Below are 21,005 nucleotides of genomic sequence, written 5' to 3' on the forward strand. Positions count from 1 at the left end.
TCTAGAGGAGCCTTCTAAACACCTGGCAGCATTGTACAATACAAGCTTTGTAATTTTAAGTGCAAAAGCTTTTCTTTTTTCTTCCAGCTTCACGGGTACGAGACATTCACTTTCTCGAGGCTTCACTAAGAGAGAACAATGGAGTAAGAGCTCCCCTCTCTGTTGATTCAAGAAAACTACATGGTGAGAAATGCAGACCGTGAGGATGCTGGGAAATAGGTAGATTTGGTTGTGAATGTTTGGGTTTGATAAAATTTGAGAAGGGTACTTATTTTAGTGACTCACTATGCCACCCTATCACTCTACATCTGATTGAAAGGTAAGAAAGCTTCCTTTTCATTATATTTCACATTCGATTTTTAAAAATTAAAGGAATGAGGTGAGGCTTTTCTAAGCAGTTGAAAGGAAAAATTATTTCTGTGACTATCCTCCAGTAACCAACCTACTAATTAAAAAGTAGGTGCAGTTAACTCCATTTCAAATTTGTAAAGATAAGGAAATCTTAATTCCAATGACAAATAATCAATGAACTCATTTTAAAGTATTATATAAACTCAACTTTCCATTACAGGAAGTTTCCCTGTATGCTAATTTTGTGGTGTGATAAAATTACTGAGGAGAATCTCAGAATCTAGAACTTGCTCTGGAAGAGAGTTGAGAGAAGACCAGGTGTCTAGATATCCATGGGTACCCCAAGTGCTTCTGCAAAGATATGCACGGTATTTGCAGCTGCCTAGCCTTCTGCTTCTGCTGATTCATCCGTCAGACAGCTTTGCAGATGTACTTCTATCACTCCATGTAAATTATTTACAACCTCTTCTAGTCACCCATGACCCTGAAGGAGGAGGCTTACATACGTACATATCTCTTTAATATTTCCTCGCGTTCTTTCGGGTCCTCCAGGGAGTTGATGGAGAGGTCAGAGATGCTGACTGTGGCCGAAGCTGTCAGGGTGACCAGCAACACCAGGTGCCCCTCCCCTTCCTCCAGCTGCAACACTAGCTTGTGTGTCTGTTCCCTACTGAGAGCCGACAGGTCGATCTGGCACCTAAAAAGAAATGTTTTGAATTAGCAAAAGGCTTTTTTTTTTCCCCCCCCCACATCAAACAGTGGAGGTGCAGGCTGCTCAGAGCTATGTGAAAAATAAATCAATGGAAATACCATTTGGACCACTGGAAGCATATGTATTTCATGTCAGCTGACTTCACAAAATTCAGACTCTGATTATTTTAGTATCTAATTGCTTATTTCTTGTAAGATGCAAAAAAATGTGCTTATCTGATTTGATTACTACCCACTGTCACCATATTTATAAATCAGTAGGGGCTTTCAGTCCCTAGATGGCCCAGATCCGTGGGGCTTTGCTTACAGAGATTAATATCAGCTGTCTAAAGAGGCAAACTACCAAGAGTGAATTTTTGTGTCACTCTAAAACAATAGGTGTTTTGCCCTCGTTCTGCAATGTTATTAAGCAGAGAATAGAACATTTACTATGATGATGTCATATGTTTTACATTTTTAAAACCATGCCAATTTATTCATAGAACACTGCATAAATCTAAGTTAACAAACAAACAAATCCTCTGAAAACATTATAGCTGAAGTGTTATGTACGAGAGTTGCCTGAAGAGAGACTTTGTAATAGTATGGCAACCCATGCTCAATATATCACCTCCTCAGAGCTGAACACTTTGCAGACTCTTTTCATAAAAATGTCAATTGATTTGGAAGAGAAAGATACTGTGGTGACCAAAACCACAAGGGCAATAAACAGAGAGAAAGGGGGCAGACATGAATAAAAGACATTTGAAACAGGAAATAGCCAATTATAAGAATAGATGTGGTATCGTCATAAACAAGGGGTAGTCAGCTATTAGGGACAGATTAAATTTTTGCCCCTTCTTATTCTTCACTCTATTTATTGTTTATTATTTTGCTTTTAAGTTAAACATCTGTGAATAGGGCCTCAAAGCTTATGGTTGAGTTCAAACATCTTTAGTGAGAGTGATTTTAGAAACTGAATCAAAGTTTGACATTTATGTTTTATTTTTGCCTATCAAAAATGACATGAAAGATAGCCAGACTAGGAACAATTGGGAGAAAGAGGAATATAGATGCAAGAAATGAAGAAGAATAGAAACGTCCTGGTCAGTGACAGAAAATCTGCATGCACTAAATGCTAACTATCGAGACAGCAGGAAATCAGGGTCTGTACCAAGTCAGGAAAACATCTTCCTAAAGTTAGGATGTATATCAAGTAACCTCACTGTTTCTGCAAACACAATATCCATTTCAAAATACTCTCATGCTGTCCCCTTAGATTCTAAATGATGAAAAAACATATCAAATGCCTTATTTAATATTCAAATTTTAATTGGAATTAGTTCTTAATAATACCTGGAACAAATTTAGGGTTAAAAAATGCAACGGTGAAGAACAGCTAATCAAATGCATTCTCTAATAAAAAGGAGAAAAATGAATATGATTTTCTACAGATCTTTCCAGCATCTGGCACAGTGCCTAACCTATAATTTGTTGCATGTGAATGAATCTTTGGACTAGATTGAGAGTATAACACTGGAGAATTGAACAGGGATGACAGTTCAGATAGTACTTTTGGTTAGTTAACTTGGGACCAAGAAAGGTATTTCACTCGCTCTGATCATGCATTTCCAGTCCTGCTCATGCCCTATTCCTATGTATGATACTGCATCACTCTTAAAACACATTGAAACCTTCTGGAAGATTCCTTTTATGCCTATTACCATTAAGTGCTGGTCATTTAGGTGTTGGCCTTCCTCCTCTTTTATATATATTAGAGTCATTGCACTTAATTCTTTAGAGTTGGGGAAGGTGTTCTAAAGATGCAGTCCAGGAACTGCAAATTGGCCACTCTCAGATCAAAGCTGGTCCATAGATTTGTTGTTTTTATTGTGCTAAAAAAGTTTTGAATTTAAATAACTTTAAAGAGAGAGCAAATGTCCTCTGAGTTATTGTCCCCAATACTGTTTAACTTACAGCTGGACTATTTCACTTAATTCTGTAGCCAGTGCCAATAGGCATAAGGATTTGTGATCCCCAAAATCTCCTTAATTTACCAATGAGGAAACTGAGGGCCAGAGAAGTCACATGAATCAATGGAGATACACAGTTAGTAATTAGCAGAGCCAGACCCGAACCTAGCACTCTGGAATCTAAGATCTAGGCTTTTTCCTTAACCGGTCTGTCATTGCTGTAATTGTGCATCCTGGAGGAATGTGCTATGTGAGGCAGCTCTTAAACGGGGTGATATCCAGACTTGTTTTTTGTTTTGTTTTGTTTTGTTTTGTTTTTGCGGTACGCGGGCCTCTCACTGCTGCGGCCTCTCCCGCTGTGGAGCACAGGCTCCGGACGCGCAGGCTCAGCGGCCACAGCTCACGCGCCCAGCCGCTCCGCGGCACGTGGGATCCTCCCGGACTGGGGCACGAACCCGCGTCCCCTGCATCGGCAGGCGGACTCCCAACCACTGCGCCACCAGGGAAGCCCCTCCAGACTTGTTTTGAACAGGACACATTAACTCAGGTTTCAAGTACAGAAGCGTGTTATTTTTATGCTTTAAAAATATGTATGAACTAGGAAGAATGCTGTAAGTAATTGCTCTTAGAAGACGATAAACTAAGAAAAAATTACAAATTGAATTTTAAAAGCTATGGAACTAATAAAATTTAAATTACCATTGCACATCTATAGGAAGGATTATACCTTTCTGCTGCAACTAAATTTTCAATATTGGGTACACTCGTAGAAACAGTCCCAGGTTCTGTCCTATATTTAATGGTTCAGAATTTTGACTATAATCATTCTAATATAGAAAATGCCTATGTATACAAATATTTTGAAAAGAGAGCATTAATGAATTCAAGATGCTTTTTACTAGTTGAGGTTACTCAGATCTCCTATTCATCTAAAAACTCTGCTGAGGAGTAATCCTCAGATGCCATTTAAAGCAAAATGTCACCTGATAACCAAGCAAAATTGTCCTATTAACTTCAGGATAAAGTCAGCATTACAGCATCACCGATATCTGCATTAAATGGGTATCGAATCAGATTATTGCTGGAATTTGGTGGAGAAAAAGCTTTTGCTATTCCTTTGTTGTTATTGAATAAATATGAACAAAGATGGAACTCCTGCAACATACTGTATTGCAAAGTGAATTCAGGACTAATTACTAGGGGCCAGTGCTATGGTTTGAATGTTTGTGTGCTCTCCAAAATTCATATGTTGAAATCTAGTGCCCAATGTGATGATATTAAGAAGCGGGGTGGTTGGGAAGTGATTAGGTCATGAGAGTGGAGCCCTCATGAATGGGATTAGTGCCCTTATAAAAAAAAGCACAAGAGATCCCTCACCCCTTCTGTCACGTGAGGACACAGAAGAAAACAGCAGTTTATGAACCATGAAACCAGACACCAAATCTGCTTTTGTCTTGATCTTGGACTTCTCAACCCCCAGAACTGTGAAAAATAAATTTCTGTTGAATTCCATCCACCCAGTCTATGGTGTTCGGTTATAGCAGTCCAACAGGCAGATTCACCCGTACTTGGCTTACCTGTACTATTATGTTCTCAACAAAGGAAGGATTCACTATAGTTTGGTTACAGAAATACTAGGCGATCATTCAGATGGTTCAGAATAAGCAAAAATTGATGGTTTTATATTGTTATGAAAATGAAAAGGCAAATTTTTAAAAGTATTGAAGCAAGTTCATGAACTCCAAAAATATATACACAGACACATTCACAGGGGAAAGAGCCCGAGACTGGGCATCAGATTCCCTTGGTTCTAGCCTTCCATCTGTCACTAATTAGTTGGATGACCTTTTCCAAGACAACTTAGCCCCTGGAATTCCAGGTTTCTCATCTGTGATATGAGGGAATTGAACTAGATGAACTTCAAATTCTCAAAAACCTCAAATTCCACAATTATAACTCTATCCATGTTTACCCTTGTTTACATCTTCCTTTCTTTGCAATTCCTCAGACCAATAAAATGGTAAGAGAACAAATTCATCTTACAGGCAATGAAATATTATTCCTCAGACATATTATGCCTCTACCCTGCTGAAAAAAGTCTGAATGCTGGTGCCAGAAGGCAGACAATCTAACGTAATATCAAATTGTCTTCTAAGGAGCACTGGGGCGGGGGGTGCATCCAGGTCACCATGCATGGAGTGAAAAAGGGAGTGTGGATTCTCCTCTTTTGTTCAAAGAACAGCTCCCCTTACATCTGTTTTATATCTGGGTTCCACAAGGAACTCCTGGGTCCTCAGCTGCCTGCTTTGCCTCAGCCTCGACTTTGGCTGGGTCTTTCCAAGGGGCTGGTCTTCATCCCACCACTGTGACCAAACAGCTGGGCTTGAGTCCTCATAGGTCTTCCACCTGGGGCTGGCCTAGGACTGTCCTAACTTTCACTTGCCCAAATGGGCTGAGCACTCTGCTTGGCTGCCACTGTGCATCTAGGCCCAACTGCCACATGCCCCAAATTTCTGGCTTCTAAGGCCACTTCTGCACTTGGATAAAAAGCCACACCGTGGAGTATGGGATCTGGCTTCCTGATCAACTGCCAAAGAAACCAGATGAAACAATGCAGAAGTTTTCTCCTTATGGGGTGAACTTAGATCAATGGCATAGGTGATGGGAAGGTAACTCCCCATGCCTTCCACCCTCTCACAAACCATTCCAAAGCAGGATTCTCCATATTGCCTATCCACATGTGGCCAAGTGGGCACACCTGCTGGGCAACCACTGTGTCTCTGAAACACAGGGAACATGGCCAGCCCAGTAACTTATCACCGTGCATTACTTCCTAGTCTTCCCTGCCTCATGTTCTTTCTCTCTCACTCTCAGGGCATGGGATTGTACCTCCCAATTAAGTATCAGCACCTAATCCCTGCCTCAAGTTCTGTTTCCTAGGGAACCTGGTCGAAGGCAAAAATTATTGGTACCATTTAATCCCCACAGTTACAGATGTCCAAAACCCAAACCTGACCATGTCCCACTCCTGGCTCCCCACCACCTATAAAATATCCTTAGTAAGGCAATGGGGCACTCCACAACCTACCATCAGCTTGTGTGTCATTTGTTGACTTACACTTACTACTTAAGTAATTCCTGACAGCTTGTCATTCTCCCATCATCCATGCTAGGGCTCACCTGTTTCTTTGTGTTTGCATGAAGCAACCCCTCTGCCTGAGATGATGTATCTACCTATGTTTGCTTGGCTAATTTTTAACTAATTCTCATTGAAATGTCTTTTCCTGTCAATCTCCTGATACACCTCAAGGGCAGGCACCTAGCGCAGAGCTGGAATATAGCTGGTGCTCTGTAAGTATTAAAGTACTTACGGATGAGGAGACAGAGGTTCAGTAAAGCAGAGCCAGGATTAGCATATAATGTGCTCATGCTACCATTTCTATATTGTCTTCCCAGAAAGTGGGTTGATTTCTTTCCAACACTCACTCGTTCACTCATTCATTAACTATTTATTAAGTGCACTGTGTGTCAGGCCTCTGTTAAATTTGGGGGATTCAGCCCTTTCTAAGTCTTCTGGTTTCTCACATCCTTATTTCCGGAACTACCACAGACCTAGCGTGTTGCTTTTAGTGAAGTCATTCGGCTTCAGAGTTCACGCCAGGGTTCAGAACACCAAAGTTTTAACAAAGCTGAATTATTCATTAGTATTGTGATATCAAGCAAGTTACAAACTTTTTGTGCATCAGCTTTCCTCGTTTATGCCTTCTCTTTGCATAGAATTGTAAAAACACAGGAATAACAGATGAAAAACTACTTTGAAAAGATGAAAGTACTATGTAACTATAATATGTAGTTTTATTATCTCATATGCCTTAGTTTGATATTGTACAATTTTAAAATGTACTGTCTGTTCCGAACTCATCAATCAATCATCAATAGAAGAATCAAAAGAGACTCAAAACTGAGATTGGAGAGCTATTTTCTTACATTCCACAAATGGGGAAACTGAGGCTCAGAGGAATTAAGTGATGGCAAGACTTCACATTTACTGACTTCCATAGCAAAGCTTGAAATTCTTTGCACCTTTTAAAAACTATATGCATTACTTAGTCACATGAAAGGAATATATCACATTTATTTGGTGACGTTTTCCCCTAAGTTCAAGGAGAAAATTTTCAGTATTCTTGTCACCTTTTTTCTCCCCGCCTTTCCTTCTGCCATGCCTAAACCAGTAACCAATGAGAGTTTTACTCAGATGAAACAGTTTTGTGATTAGCACCGTTGATGTACACACGGGGTACAGGAAGTAAATGTTAGGCCTATTTGGATGTATTTTTTAATTTAAAATAGGACAGGATTCAAACTTCATAAATATTTTATATATGCATTAACACTGGTAGCCCATACATCAGATATGTCACGTGTGACCTGCAAGTATTTTGAGGGATGAGCAGAAGCTGCATGACATGGGGGGGTTGACAGTGGCCCCCGAACTTGCTGACTGGCTTTCAGTGAATTGCAGTCCACATATGCTCGGTTAGGTAGACTTACAGATTATATCATCTAGTTTTAACTGAACTAATCCTCACAAAATGGACAGTGGCTTTAAAAAATCCCAGGAAGTTAGGAGGTTGGGATTAACATACACACACTACTATGTATAAAATAGATAATCAACAAGGACCTACTGTATAGCACAGGGAACACTACTCAGTACTCTGTAACAACCTCTATGGGAAAAGAATCTGAAAAAGAATAGATATATGTATATGTATAACTAAATCATTTTGCTGTACTCCTGAAACTAACACAACATTGTAAATCAACTATACTCCAATGTAAAATAAAAATTAAAAAATAAAAGATCCCAGTAAAGAAACTGTGGATTGAATATAATACTAATTGAACAAGCATAAGTGAACAGAATGATAAACAAGAACACACAGAGTTGACACGTTTACTCCTAGCCCATCTGTCTGTCAGCTACACTCTGATTCTGATTTACAAACCAATAATGTGGCATAATCAGATATAGCAAGAATTCAAACAAAATTCAACTTAAAATTATCAGGAAGAATATCTGCAACAAAAATTTACATCTCCTCTAACAAGGAACTTCTAAGTGTGTTTTGTGCCCTGAAGTACTAGCTCATGATATTACGAAGCCATCATGATAAGAGGACATTTAAAAATGAAGCCTTCAGGACAGGAAGACAAGCCTCTATAGAATTTCTTTGGTGGGGGGGGGGTCATTTCTAAAAACACATTTTACTAATCTGGACCAAATTTAACGATAAAATTAGGAAGCTTTTTGAGATTTACTGCATGAGAGCTACTTTACGTTAGTAAAACAAACACATAGTATAAGATCTCATATTATAAATCAATATGATGCATAATTCTTTAGAATCTTTGCATTTTAAAGAATTCAATAGGTAACCACTAATGTGTTTTCAAGTTTCACGATTATGCAGTGAACACGCCACCTCTGACATTACTAACTGCTAATGCAGTTATTGCCTTTCTGTTGTCAGCAGTTGTCACTGTCCAACTGTCTTTGGGGAGATGGCTTTATCAGAGCATACTTCTACAAACTTGGGAGCTTCCCCATTCATTGCCTCGAAGGTAAGCTATTTAATACACACACTGTCTTTGGAAACTGCATGGTGCATGGAAACTGTCTTTGGAAATGCCTATCGTAGACAAAATACTGCAGTGAGTATAAACTTTCTGAGAAAATCTTTAGCAGAAAAAATAGTAAGCCATGAAAGAAAATGGATTAAAGTCTTAATACATTTGGCTTAGCTTGAGTTTAGGAAAAGCCAAGACAAGGATCAATGACATTCTTTACTGAAATACTGTCTCTCTCCCAAATAAGATATTTCACTCAATCCTTAGTAAGAAAAATGGTGAAACAGAAAGATTTCATTAAACGCTCTCTTCAGTTTAGAATTTTCTGACTAGTTATCTTTGTGCTTTTTTCAAATTAATAATGAGGCAGGACTGCTCCTACACTTATTTACATAGGAAGTAGAACAATCATCGTAGTATTTATATCACAAATAAGAAACACTGCAAATCAGAATCTATAGAGTGTCAAATGCTCAAACGCAGTGACCTTCAACTTTAAGAAAACATTAATTTGGTTAACATGCAAAGTCAAAGGCTGTTTTCCTCATTTTCCACACTATACCTGGACAGACATACATGTACTATGTATATAGTACATAGGAGGTACTCATTCCACATTCTCTTTCCTTTGGCATTAAATATAGAGTCATAGATTTATTTTATGGTTGAAAGCATTTGTTCTTCACCCGGAACTTGCCCATTTGGGATAACTTTTTCTTCTATATTAGTAATAAAAATTGTGTTGAAATAGAACTCTCTACTGAAGTGTACATCTATAGCACTTTATTGTCATGGGCAGTACCAATGCCTCGGCCCTGATCACAATGCAACAAATAAAGATAGTAGTAATCCACTAACCTAAAATATATGTGCCCCAAATCAATGCCACTTTAAAGATAAAAAAGCATTTTGCACACTAATAAATAATGCTATAAATCTTGCTATATTAGATTGCAAATAACTCTGACTGAATGAAATTGCTTGACATGGGATTTACTTACTCTGCATGTTCATAAAAACAACTTGTTCTCTGACAGCACTCATTCTTGGCAATTTACCACAGCTGTCAGCAGACAATTTGTTCAGATTACTGCTCTGCATAAAAGTGTAACAATCCTGAGGATTTATTAGCTGATTATCGTAAAGGTGGCAGTCCGTCTTGCCTGCCAAAATGCAGGTGATCAGAAAGTTAAATAATTACATGCAGATTAACATTATTTCACCTTCACTTGAAATCTGTAGTTTAGCGACAGATAAAATTTGTTGTTCAAACTTGCAGTACGGTGCACACCACCCAAGTGGGTTTACTGACTTCTTGGCACTTTATCGAGCCCTTAATGGCTTCAGGACATACTGAATACCAGACCGAGGTGAAAGGGGCATGGACTTTAAAATCAGGAGTGCTGGATTTGAGTCTCAGATCAATCACCCCAAATTCACACTAGCTGAACAATCTCTAAACCTCCTTTTTTGCTATACCTCTAAACCTGCCTCACTTTTTGCACCGGCAAAATTGGTACAATAGGAAGCATCCTTCTTACCCCCTAATATTGAACTAATGTATGTAATAATAGTGCCCTATACAGTGTAAAGCACTATTATTATTGTTTCTTTCCATTCATGGTACATTAATTTTTGTGTAAAATTTAACAACCAGATGGCATTAACTCACTTGATATTATAATGGTGAAAAAGTTATAAGTATCTTGGTAAATGCACAGGCTACTTTTTATTCAAATGCAACCCTTCAGTATTTTTTAAGTACAAAGATTACTCAGACACCTAGACATTTTAACCCATTAATTCTCCCTTTTGAATTATATACAAATATCTTTCTTAATTATACTGAAACTTTGTACTTTTCACTAAGGCATGCTGTTCTAATTGCCTTTGCATTAACATCAGGTGTCAAATGCTATATTTATTTAGAGAAGGAAGAGTCATAATTTCCAGTATTCAGTCAAACTTCAGGTATTTACCAAATATTTATTAAGCACCTATTACTTGCCACATACCTTAATAGGTATTGAGGATGCCACAATAAACAAAGCACTCAAAAACCCCTGCCTTCATGAAGCTCACATTCAAGTGATGGAAAATACATGATAAAATAAGTAAGTGAAATGCATCTTATGTCAAATGGTGATTACTTCGATGGAGAAAACAAAGCAGGATAGAAGAAACGTAATGTCAAGGAAAAGAAGTTTCGATTTTAAATAGGGTTGGTATGGCTATCACCCTGATGTGACATTTGTGCATAGATCTAAAGAAGGTAAAGAAGCAAGGCAGGTGGACACCTGAAGAAAGAGTGTCACAGATGGAGGGAAAGATCCTGAGGTGGGGAGGTATATGGTGCACCTGAGGAACAGCAAAGAGGCTGGGACAGAGCAGAGGGAGGGAGGGGCAAAGTAGCAGAAGTTCAGGGCAGAGGGATCGCAGGGCCAGATCACCAGGAGCATCAGAGGGCTCTGTGAGGATACTGGTTGTACACAGACTGAGATGGGAAACAACTACAGGGCTTCGAGCAGAGGAGTTAAATTATTTTGTTGATGTTATGTGGAAGGAAGGAGAACAGGAGGCTCTTGCCGCTGCCCACATGAAACTGACAGTGGCTTCAACAGGAAACAGAATGATTGAGATGATAAGGGTGATTTCTGACTATATTCTGAAGGAGAAGTTTGCAGTTGCTGAATGGACTTGATGAGAATGAAAGAAAAGAATAAAAAATGACTCCAAGATTTTTAGTGTTAGCAACGAACGAGAGAGAATCCTGACGGAGGAGCAGATTTGGGGTGCTGTGGGTGAGAAGTCTGGCTTTGGACCTGCTGAACTGGAGAAGCCCATTAGACGTCCAAATGGAGATTTCAAGCAGGCAGTTGGACGTGGAGTTAAGGAGTGGATCTATGTTTGTCGTTGTCAATCTTAGGTGGTATGGAAAGCACATAGGTGGGTGAAGGCACCATGGGGGCAGGTATAGACAGAGAATATGCCCAGGGAGTGACCTCTGAGGGTCTCCAGAATTAAATCAGGAGGAAAACGAGGAAAAATCTGCGGGGGAGATGAAGAAAGAGCATGTGATGAGGTAAGAAGAAAACAGAGCCCTCTGTTCTGGAAGCCAACTGAAAAAACCGGTTTTAAGGAAGGAAGCTATCAGACAACTCCAGCGTGGCTGCTAATCAGGTAAGATGTAGGTTAAACACTGGCCATTGAATTTAGCAACGGGGTGGTCACAGGTGACCTTGACAAGAGCAGTTTGTTGGGGGCAAAAGCCTGACTACGTGGGATCAAGTGAGAATGGGAGTGGCTACTGTTCAGTGTAAAAACAGTTTTCACTGTGTTGACACTCCAGATTTGCAAGTGGCTCTTTCATTCAAAGCCAGTCTCATCTTTGTAATAAACAAACAAAGCCCTGTTGTAGAGTATACACTTAAAAAAACACATTTCAAAAATCATTATATGTGGGAGACCTTCAAGATGGTGGAGGAGTAAGACGCAGAGATCACCTTCCTCCCCACAGATACACCAGAAATACATCTACACGTGGAACAGCTCCTACAGAACACCTACTGAACGCTGTCAGAAGACCTCAGACCTCCCAAAAGGCAAGAAACTCCCCACGTACCTGGGTAGGGCAAAAGAAAAAAGAAAAAACAGAGACAAAAGAATAGGGACGGGACCTGCACCAGTAGGAGGGAGCTGTGAAGGAGGAAAGGTTTCCACACACTAGAAAGCCCCTTCGCGGGCGGAGACTGCGGGCCGCGGAGGGGCGAAGCTTCGGAGCCACGGAGGAGAGCGCAGCCACAGGGATGCGGAGGGCAAAATGGAGAGATTCCCGCACAGAGGATCAGTGCCGACCCGCACTCACCAGCCCGAGAGGCTTGTCTGCTCACTCGCCGGGGCGGGCGGGGCTGGGAGCTGAGACTTGGGCTTCGGAGGTTGGATCCCAGGGAGAGGACTGGGGTTGGCTGCGTGAACACAGCCTGAAGGGGTTAGTGCGCCACAGCTAGCTGGGAGGGAGTCCGGGAAAAAGTCTGCACCTGCCTAAGAGGCAAGAGACCATTGTTTCCCGGTGCGCAAGGAGAGGGGATTAAGAGCGCCGCCTAAACGAGCTCCAGAGACGGGCGCGAGCCGTGGCTAACAGCGCGGACCCCAGAGACTGGCATGAGACGTTAAGGCTGCTGCTGCCGCCACCAAGAAGCCTGTGTGCGAGCACAGGTCACTATCCACACCCCCCTTCCAGGGATCCTGTGCAGCCCGCCACTGCCACGGTCCCGGGATCCAGGGACAACTTTCCCGGGAGAACGCACGCACAGCGCGCCTCAGGCTGGTGCAACGTCATGTCGGCCTCTGCCGCCGCAGGCTCGCCCCGCATTCCGTGCCCCTCCCTCCCCCAGGCCTAAGTGCGCCAGAGCCCCCGAATCAGTGGCTCCTTTAACTCCGTCCTGTCTGAGCGAAGAATAGACTCCCTCAGGCGACCTACACGCAGAGGCGGGGCCAAATCCAAAGTTGAACCCCGGGAGCTGCGCGAACAAAGAGAAAGGGAAATCTCTCCCAGCAGCCTCAGGAGCAGCGGATTAAATCTCCACAATCAACTTGATGTACCCTGCATCTGTGGAATACATGAATAGACAACAAATCATCCCAAAATTGAGGCAGTGGACTTTGTGTGATTTTGTCTGTTTAGCTTTACTTTTACCATTTGTCCTAGGGTTCTGTCTGCCTGGTTTTTTTTTTAGTATAGTTTTTAGCACTTGTTTTCATTGGTGGATTTATTTTTTAGTTAGGTTGCTCTCTTCTTTCTTTTTTTAAATTACTTTTTAATTTTTTATTTTTAATAATATTTTTAAATAATTTTCTTTTCTTTTCTTTCTTCCTTTTTTTCTCCCTTTTCTTCTGAGCCATGTGGCTGACAGGGTCTTGCTGCTCTGGCCGGGTGTCAGGCCTGTGCCTCTGAGGTGGGAGAGCAAAGTTCAGGACATTGGTCCACCAGAGACCTCCTGGCTCCATATAATATCAAACATCAAAAGCTCTCCCTGAGATCTCCATCTCAACGCTAAGACCCAGCTCCACTCAACGACCAGCAAGCTACAGTGCTGGACACCCTATGCGAAACAACTAGCAAGACAGGAACACAACACCACCCACTAGCAGACAGGCTGCCTAAAATCATAATAAGGTCACAGACACGCCAAAACACAGCACCGAATGCAGTCCTGCCCACCAGAAAGACAAGATCCAGCCTCATCCACCAGAACACAGGCACCAGTCCCCTCCACCAGGAAGCCTACACAACACACTAAACCAACCTTACCCACTGGCGGCAGACACCAAAAACAACAGGAACTACGAATCTGCAGCCTATGAAAAGGAGACCCCAAACACAGTAACTTAAGCAAAATGAGAAGACAGAGAAACACACAGCAGATGAAGGAGCAAGGTAAAAACCCATCAGACCAAACAAATGAAGAGGATATAGGCAGTCTACCTGAAAAAGAATTCAGAGTAATGATAGTAAAGATGATCCAAAAATCTTGGAAATAGAATGGAGAAAATACAAGAAACGTTTAACAAGGACCTAGAAGAACTAAAGAGCAAACAATGATGAACAACACAATAAATGAAATTAAAAATTCTCTAGGAGGAATCAATAGCAGAATAACTTGAGGCAGAAGAACGGATAAGTGACCTGGAAGATAAAATAGTGGAAATAACTACCACAGAGCAAAATAAAGAAAAAAGGATGAAAAGAATTGGGGACAGTCTCAGAGACCTCTGGGACATTAAACGCACCAACATTTGAATTATAGGGGTCCCAGAAGAAGAAGAAAGAAACAAAGGGACTGAGAAAATCTTTGAAGAGATTATAGTTGAAAACTTCCCCAATATAGGAAAGGAAATAGTTATTCAAGTCCAGGAAGCACAAAGAGTCCCATACAGGATAAATCCAAAGAGAAGCACGCCAAGACACATATTAATCAAACTATCAAAAATTAAATACAAAGAAAAAATATTAAAAGCAGCAAGGGAAAAACAACAAATAACATACTAGGGAACTTCCATAAGATTAACAGCTGATCTTTCAGCAGAAACTCTTCAAGCCAGAAGGGAGTGGCAGGACATATTTAAAGTGATGAAAGGGAAAAACCTACGACCAAGAAAACTCTACCCAACAAGGATCTCATTCAGATTTGACGGAGAAATAAAAACCTTCAAAGAGAAGCAAAAGCTAAGAGAATTCAGCACCACCAAACCAGCTTTACCACAAATGCTAAAGGAACTTCTCTAGGCAGGAAACACAGAGAAAGAAAAGACCTACAATAACAAACCCAAAACAATTAAGAAAATGGTAATGGGAGCATACATATCGATAACTACCACAAATGTAAATGGATTAAATTCTCCAACGAAAAGACATAGACAGGCTGAATGGATACAAAAATAAGACCGTTATATATGCTGTCTACAGGAGACCCACTTCAGGTCTAGGGACAGGTACAGACTGAAAGTGAGGGGATGGAAAAAGATATTCCAGGCAAATGGAAATCAAAAGAAAGCTGGAGTAGCAATTCTCATGTCAGACAAAATAGACTTTAAAATAAAGAATATTACAAGAGACAAAGAAGGACACTATATAATGATCAAGGGATCTATCCAAGAAGAAGATATAACAATTATAAATATTTAAGCACCCAACATAGGAGCACTGCAATACATAAGGCAAATGCTAACAGCCATAAAAGGGGCAATCAACAGCAACACAATCACAGTAGAGGACTTTAACACCCCACTTTCACCAATGGACAGATCATCCAAAATGAAAATAAATAAGGAAACACAAGCTTTAAATGATACATTAAACAAGATGGATTTAATTGATATTCTTAGGACATTCCATCCAAAAACAACAGAATACACTTTCTTCTCAAGCAGTCATGGAACATTCTTCAGGATAGATCACATCTTAAGTCACAAATCAAGCCTTGGTAAATTTAAGAAAATTGAAATCATATCAAGTATCTTTTCTGACCACAACGCCATGAGACTAGATATTAATTACAGGAAAAAAATCTGTAAAAAATTTTAAAAATGGAGGCTAAACAGTACACTACTAAATAACCAAGAGATCACTGAAGAAATCGAAGTGGAAATCAAAAAATTCCTAGAAACAAATGACAATGAAAACACGACCACCCCAAACATATGGGATGCAGCAAAAGCAGTTCTAAGAGGGAAGTTTATAGCAATAAAATCCTACCTCAAGAAACAAGACACATCTCAAATAAACAACCTAACCTTACACCTAAAGCAATTAGAGAAAGAAAAACACAAATACCCTAAAGTTAGCAGAAGAAAAGAAATCATAAAGATCAGATCAGAAATAAATGAAAAAGAAATGAAGGAAATGATAGCAAAGATCAATAAAACTAAAAGCTGGTTCTTTGAGAAGATAAACAAAATTGATAAACCATTAGCCAGACTCATCAAGAAAAAAAGGGAGAAGACTCAAATCAATAGAATTAGAAATGAAAAAGGAGAAGTAATAACTGACACTGCAGAAATACAAAGGATCATGAGAGATTACTACAAGCAACTCTATGCCAATAAAATGGACAATCTGGAAGAAATGGACAAATTCTTAGAAAAGCACAACCTTCTGAGACTGAACCAGGAAGAAATAGAAAATATGAACAGACCAATCACAAGCACTGAAATTGAAACTGTGATTAAAAATCTTCCAACAAACCAAAGCCCAGGACCAGATGGCTTCACATGCGAATTCTATCAAACATTTAGAGAAGAGCTAACACCTATCTTTCTCAAATTCTTCCAAAATATAGCAGAGGGAAGAACACTCCCAAACTCATTCTACGAGGCCACCATCACCCTGATACCAAAACCAGACAAGGATGTCACAAAGAAAGAAAACTACAGGCTAATATCACTGATGAACATAAATGCAAAAATCCTCAACAACATACTAGCAAACAGAATGCAACAGCATGTTAAAATGATCATACACCATGATCAAGTGGGGTTTATCCCAGGAATGCAAGTGTTCTTCAATATACGCAAATCAATCAATGTGATAAATGATATTAACAAATTGAAGGAGAAAAACTATATGATCATCTCAATAGACGCAGAAAGAGCTTTAGACAAAATTCAACACCCATTTATGATAAAAACCCTCCAGAAAGTAGGCATAAAGGTAACTTACCTCAACATAATAAAGACCATATATGACAAACCCATAGCCAACATTGTTCTCAATGGTAAAAAACTGAAACCATCTCCTCTAAGATCAGGAATAAGACAAGGTTGTCCCCTCTCACCACCATTATTCAACATAGTATTGGAAGTTTTAGCCACAGCAATCAGAGAAGAAAAAGAAATAAAGGAATCCAAATCAGAAAAGAGGAAGTAAAGCAGTCACTGTTTGCAGATGACATGATACCATACATAGTGAATCCTTAAAGACTCTACCAGAAAACTACTAGAGCTAATCAATGAATTTGGTAGAGTAGCAGGATACAAAATTAATGCCCAGAAATCTCTGTCATTCCTATACACTAATGATGAAAAATCTGAAAGAGAAATTAAGAAAACACTCCCATTTACCACTGCAACAAAAAGAATAAAATACCTAGGAATAAACCTACCTAAGGAGAAAAAAGACCTGTAGTCAGAAAACTATAAGACACTGATGAAAGAAATTAAACATGATACAAATAGATGGAGAGATATACCATGTTCTTGGATTGGAAGGATCAACATTGTGAAATGACTATACTACCCAAAGCAATCTACAGATTCAATGCAATCCCTATGAAACTACCAATTGCATTTTTCAAAGAATGAGAACAAAAAAAATTCACAATTTGTATGGAAACATGAAAAACCCTGAATAGCCAAAGCAATCTTGAGAAAGAAAAATGGTGGTGGAGGAATCAGGTACCCTGACTTCAGACTCTACTACAAAGCTACAGTAATCAAGACAGTATGGTTCTGGCACAAAAACAGAAATATAGATCAATGGAACAGGATAGAAAGCCCAGAGATAAACCCACGCACATATGGTCACCTTATTTTTGATAAGGGAGGCAAGAATATAAAATGGAGAAAAGACAGCCACTTCAATACGTGGTGCTGGGAAAACTGGACAGCTACATGTAAAAGAATGTAATTGGAACACTTCCTAACACCACACACAAAAATAAAATGGATTAAAGACCTAAGTGTAAGGCCAGAGACTATAAAACCCTTAGAGGAAAACATAGGCAGAACACTCTATGACATAAATCACAGCAAGATCCTTTTTGACCCATCTCCTAGAGAAATGGAAATAAAAACAAAAATAAACAAATGGGACCTAATGAAACTTAAAAACTTTTACACAGCAAAGGAAACCATAAACAAGACCAAAAGACAACCCTCAGAATGGGAGAAAATAATTGCAAATGAAGCAACTGACAAAGGATTAATCTCCAAAATTTATAAGCAGCTCATGCAGCTCAATATCAAAAAAACAAACAACCCAATCCAAAAATGGGCAGAAGACCTAAATAGACATTTCTCCAAAGAAGATATACAGACTGCCAAAAAACACATGAAAGAGTGCTCAACATCACTAATCATTAGAGACATGCAAATCAAAACTACAATGAGGTATCACCTCACAGCAATCAGAATGGTCATCATCAAAAAATCTAGAAACAATAAATGCTGGAGAGGGTGTGGAGAAAAGGCAACCCTCTTGCACTGTTGGTGGGAATGTAAATTGATACATCCACTATGGAGAACATTATGGAGTTCCCTTAAAAAACTAAAAATAGAACTACCATATGACCCAGCAATCCCACTACTGGGCACATAACCTGAGAAAACCATAATTCAAAGAGTCATGTACCACAATGTTCACTGCAGCTCTATTTACAATATCCAGGACATGGAAGCAACCTCAGTGTCCATGGACAGATGAATGGATAAAGAAGATGTGGCACATATATACAATAGAATATTACTCAACCGTAAAAAGAAAGGAAATTGAATTATTTGTAGTGAGGTGGATGGATCTAGAGACTCATACAGAGTGAATTAAGTCAGAAAGAGTAAAACAAATACTGTATGCTAACATACATATATGGAATATATATTAAAAAAATAAGGTTCTGATGAACCTAGGGGCAGGATAGGAATAAAGACTCAGACGTAGAGAATGCACTTGAGGACCTGGGGAGGGGGAAGGGTAAGCTCACACGAAGTGAGAGAGTGGCATGGACATATATACACTACCAAATGTAAAATGGATAGCTAGTGGAAAGCAGCCACACACAGGGAGATCAGCTCAGTGCTTTGTGACCACCTCGAGGGGTGGGATAGACAGGGTGGGAGGGAGAATCAAGTGGGAGGAGATATGGGGATATATGTATACGTATAGCTGAATCACTTTATTATAAAGCAGAAATTAACACACCATTGTAAAGCAATTATACTCCTATAAAGACGTTAAAAAAAAAGGGAAAAGAAAAAAAATCATTATATGTGACCCAAACTGGAAAATAAAGTGAATAATAAAAAAACTATAACAACAGTACACTAGTGTGTGTAGATAATCTAATCCATTCACGTGTTCCAAATTTGGGACTAATTCAGACAGGATCCTTAAAAACCATTATTAGACATTGATGGGAGAGTATTACCCTCCATGGTCAACTTTAAATTTATTCACCATCCACCAATCAACTCCCAGAAGTCTCTAATTTCTAAGTGAATTGAGGCGTATCTTAATTATTCCCACCACACACACACACAAAAAGATAATTATGTGACATGATAGAGGTGTTAACTATAGCTATGATGGCGATCATGTTACAATATATAAATCTATTAAATCAATACATTGTACACCTTAAATTTACATGTTACATGTAAAGTATGTTTCAATAAAATTAATTAATTAAAAAAATTTAATACAGACAGAGAATGTTGCAACAGCTTGCAAAAGGGTTCAGAAAGAGTCATGTACCACAGTGTTCATTGCAGCTCTATTTACAATAGCCAGGACATGGAAGCAACCTAAATGCCCATCGACAGATGAATGGATAAAGAAGATGTGGTCTTGTTTATGGTTTCCTTTGCTGTGCAAAAGCTTTGAAGTTTCATTGGGTCCCATTTGTTTATTTTTGTTTTTATTTCCATTTCTCTAGGAGGTGGGTCAAAAAGGATATTGCTGTGATTTATGTCATAGAGTGTTCTGCCTATGTTTTCCTCTAAGAGTTTGATAGTTTCTGGCCTTACATTTAGGTCTTTAATCCATTCTGAGCTTATTTTTGTGTATGGTGTTAGGGAGTGATCTAATCTCATACTTTTACATGTACCTGTCCAGTTGTCCCAGCACCACTTATTGAAGAGGCTGTCCTTTCTCCACTGTACATTCTTGCCACCTTTATCAAAGATAAGGTGTCCATATGTGCGTGGGTTTATCTCTGGGCTTTCTATCCTGTTCCATTGATCTATCTTTCTGTTTATGTGCTATTTGTAATGAGGTGGATAGACCTAGAGTCTGTCATACAGAGTGAAGTAAGTCAGAAAGAGAAAGACAAATACCGTATGCTAACACATATATATATGGAATTTAAGGAAAAAAAAATGTCATGAAGAACCTAGGGGTAAGACAGGAATAAAGACACAGACCTACTGGAGAACGGACTTGAGGATATGGGGAGAGGGAAGGGTGAACTGTGACAGGGCGAGAGGGAGGCATGGACATATATACACTAACAAACGTAAGGTAGATAGCTAGTGGGAAGCAGCCGCATGGCACAGGGGTATCGGCTCGGTGCTTTGTGACCGCCTGGAGGGGTGGGATGGGGAGGGTGGGAGGGAGGGAGATGCAAGAGGGAAGAGATGTGGGAACGTGTGTATATGTATAACTGATTCACTTTGTTATAAAGCAGAAACTAACACACCATTGTAAAGCAATTAGACCCCAATAAAGATGTTAAAAAAAAAAAAAAGAAGATGTGGTACATATATACAATGGAATATTACTCAGCCATAAAAAGGAACAAAATTGGGTCATTTGTAGAGACGTGGATGGATCTGGAGGCTGTCATACAGAGTGAAGTAAGTCAGAAAGAGAAAAACAAATATGACATATTAACGCATATATGTGGTACCTAGAAAAATGGTACAGATGAACCGGTTTGCAGGGCAGAAATAGAGACACAGATGTAGAGAACAAACGTATGGACACCAAGGGGGGAAAGCGGTGGTGGGGGTGGGGATGGTGGTGTGATGAATTGGGCGATTGGGATTGACATGTATACACTGATGTGTATAAAATTGATGACTAATAAG

At 39.5% G+C, this 21,005-nt stretch overlaps 1 protein-coding gene across 8 annotated transcripts in view; it reads right to left on the minus strand.

The window, feature by feature from the left end:
• The window catches only part of MCTP1 (multiple C2 and transmembrane domain containing 1), a 539,066-nt gene that overhangs the window by 195,207 nt on the left and 322,854 nt on the right, over positions 1-21,005 (minus strand). For all 8 annotated transcript variants that reach the window (XM_060143283.1, XM_060143285.1, XM_060143282.1 and 5 more), the window contains one exon: positions 862-1,048. In XM_060143283.1, the coding sequence (XP_059999266.1) occupies positions 862-1,048 (187 nt within the window). The remainder of the gene's footprint in view (positions 1-861; positions 1,049-21,005) is intronic.

Source organism: Lagenorhynchus albirostris, chromosome 3 (genome assembly GCF_949774975.1).
Source record: "Lagenorhynchus albirostris chromosome 3, mLagAlb1.1, whole genome shotgun sequence".
Classification (NCBI taxonomy): Eukaryota; Metazoa; Chordata; class Mammalia; order Artiodactyla; family Delphinidae; genus Lagenorhynchus; species Lagenorhynchus albirostris.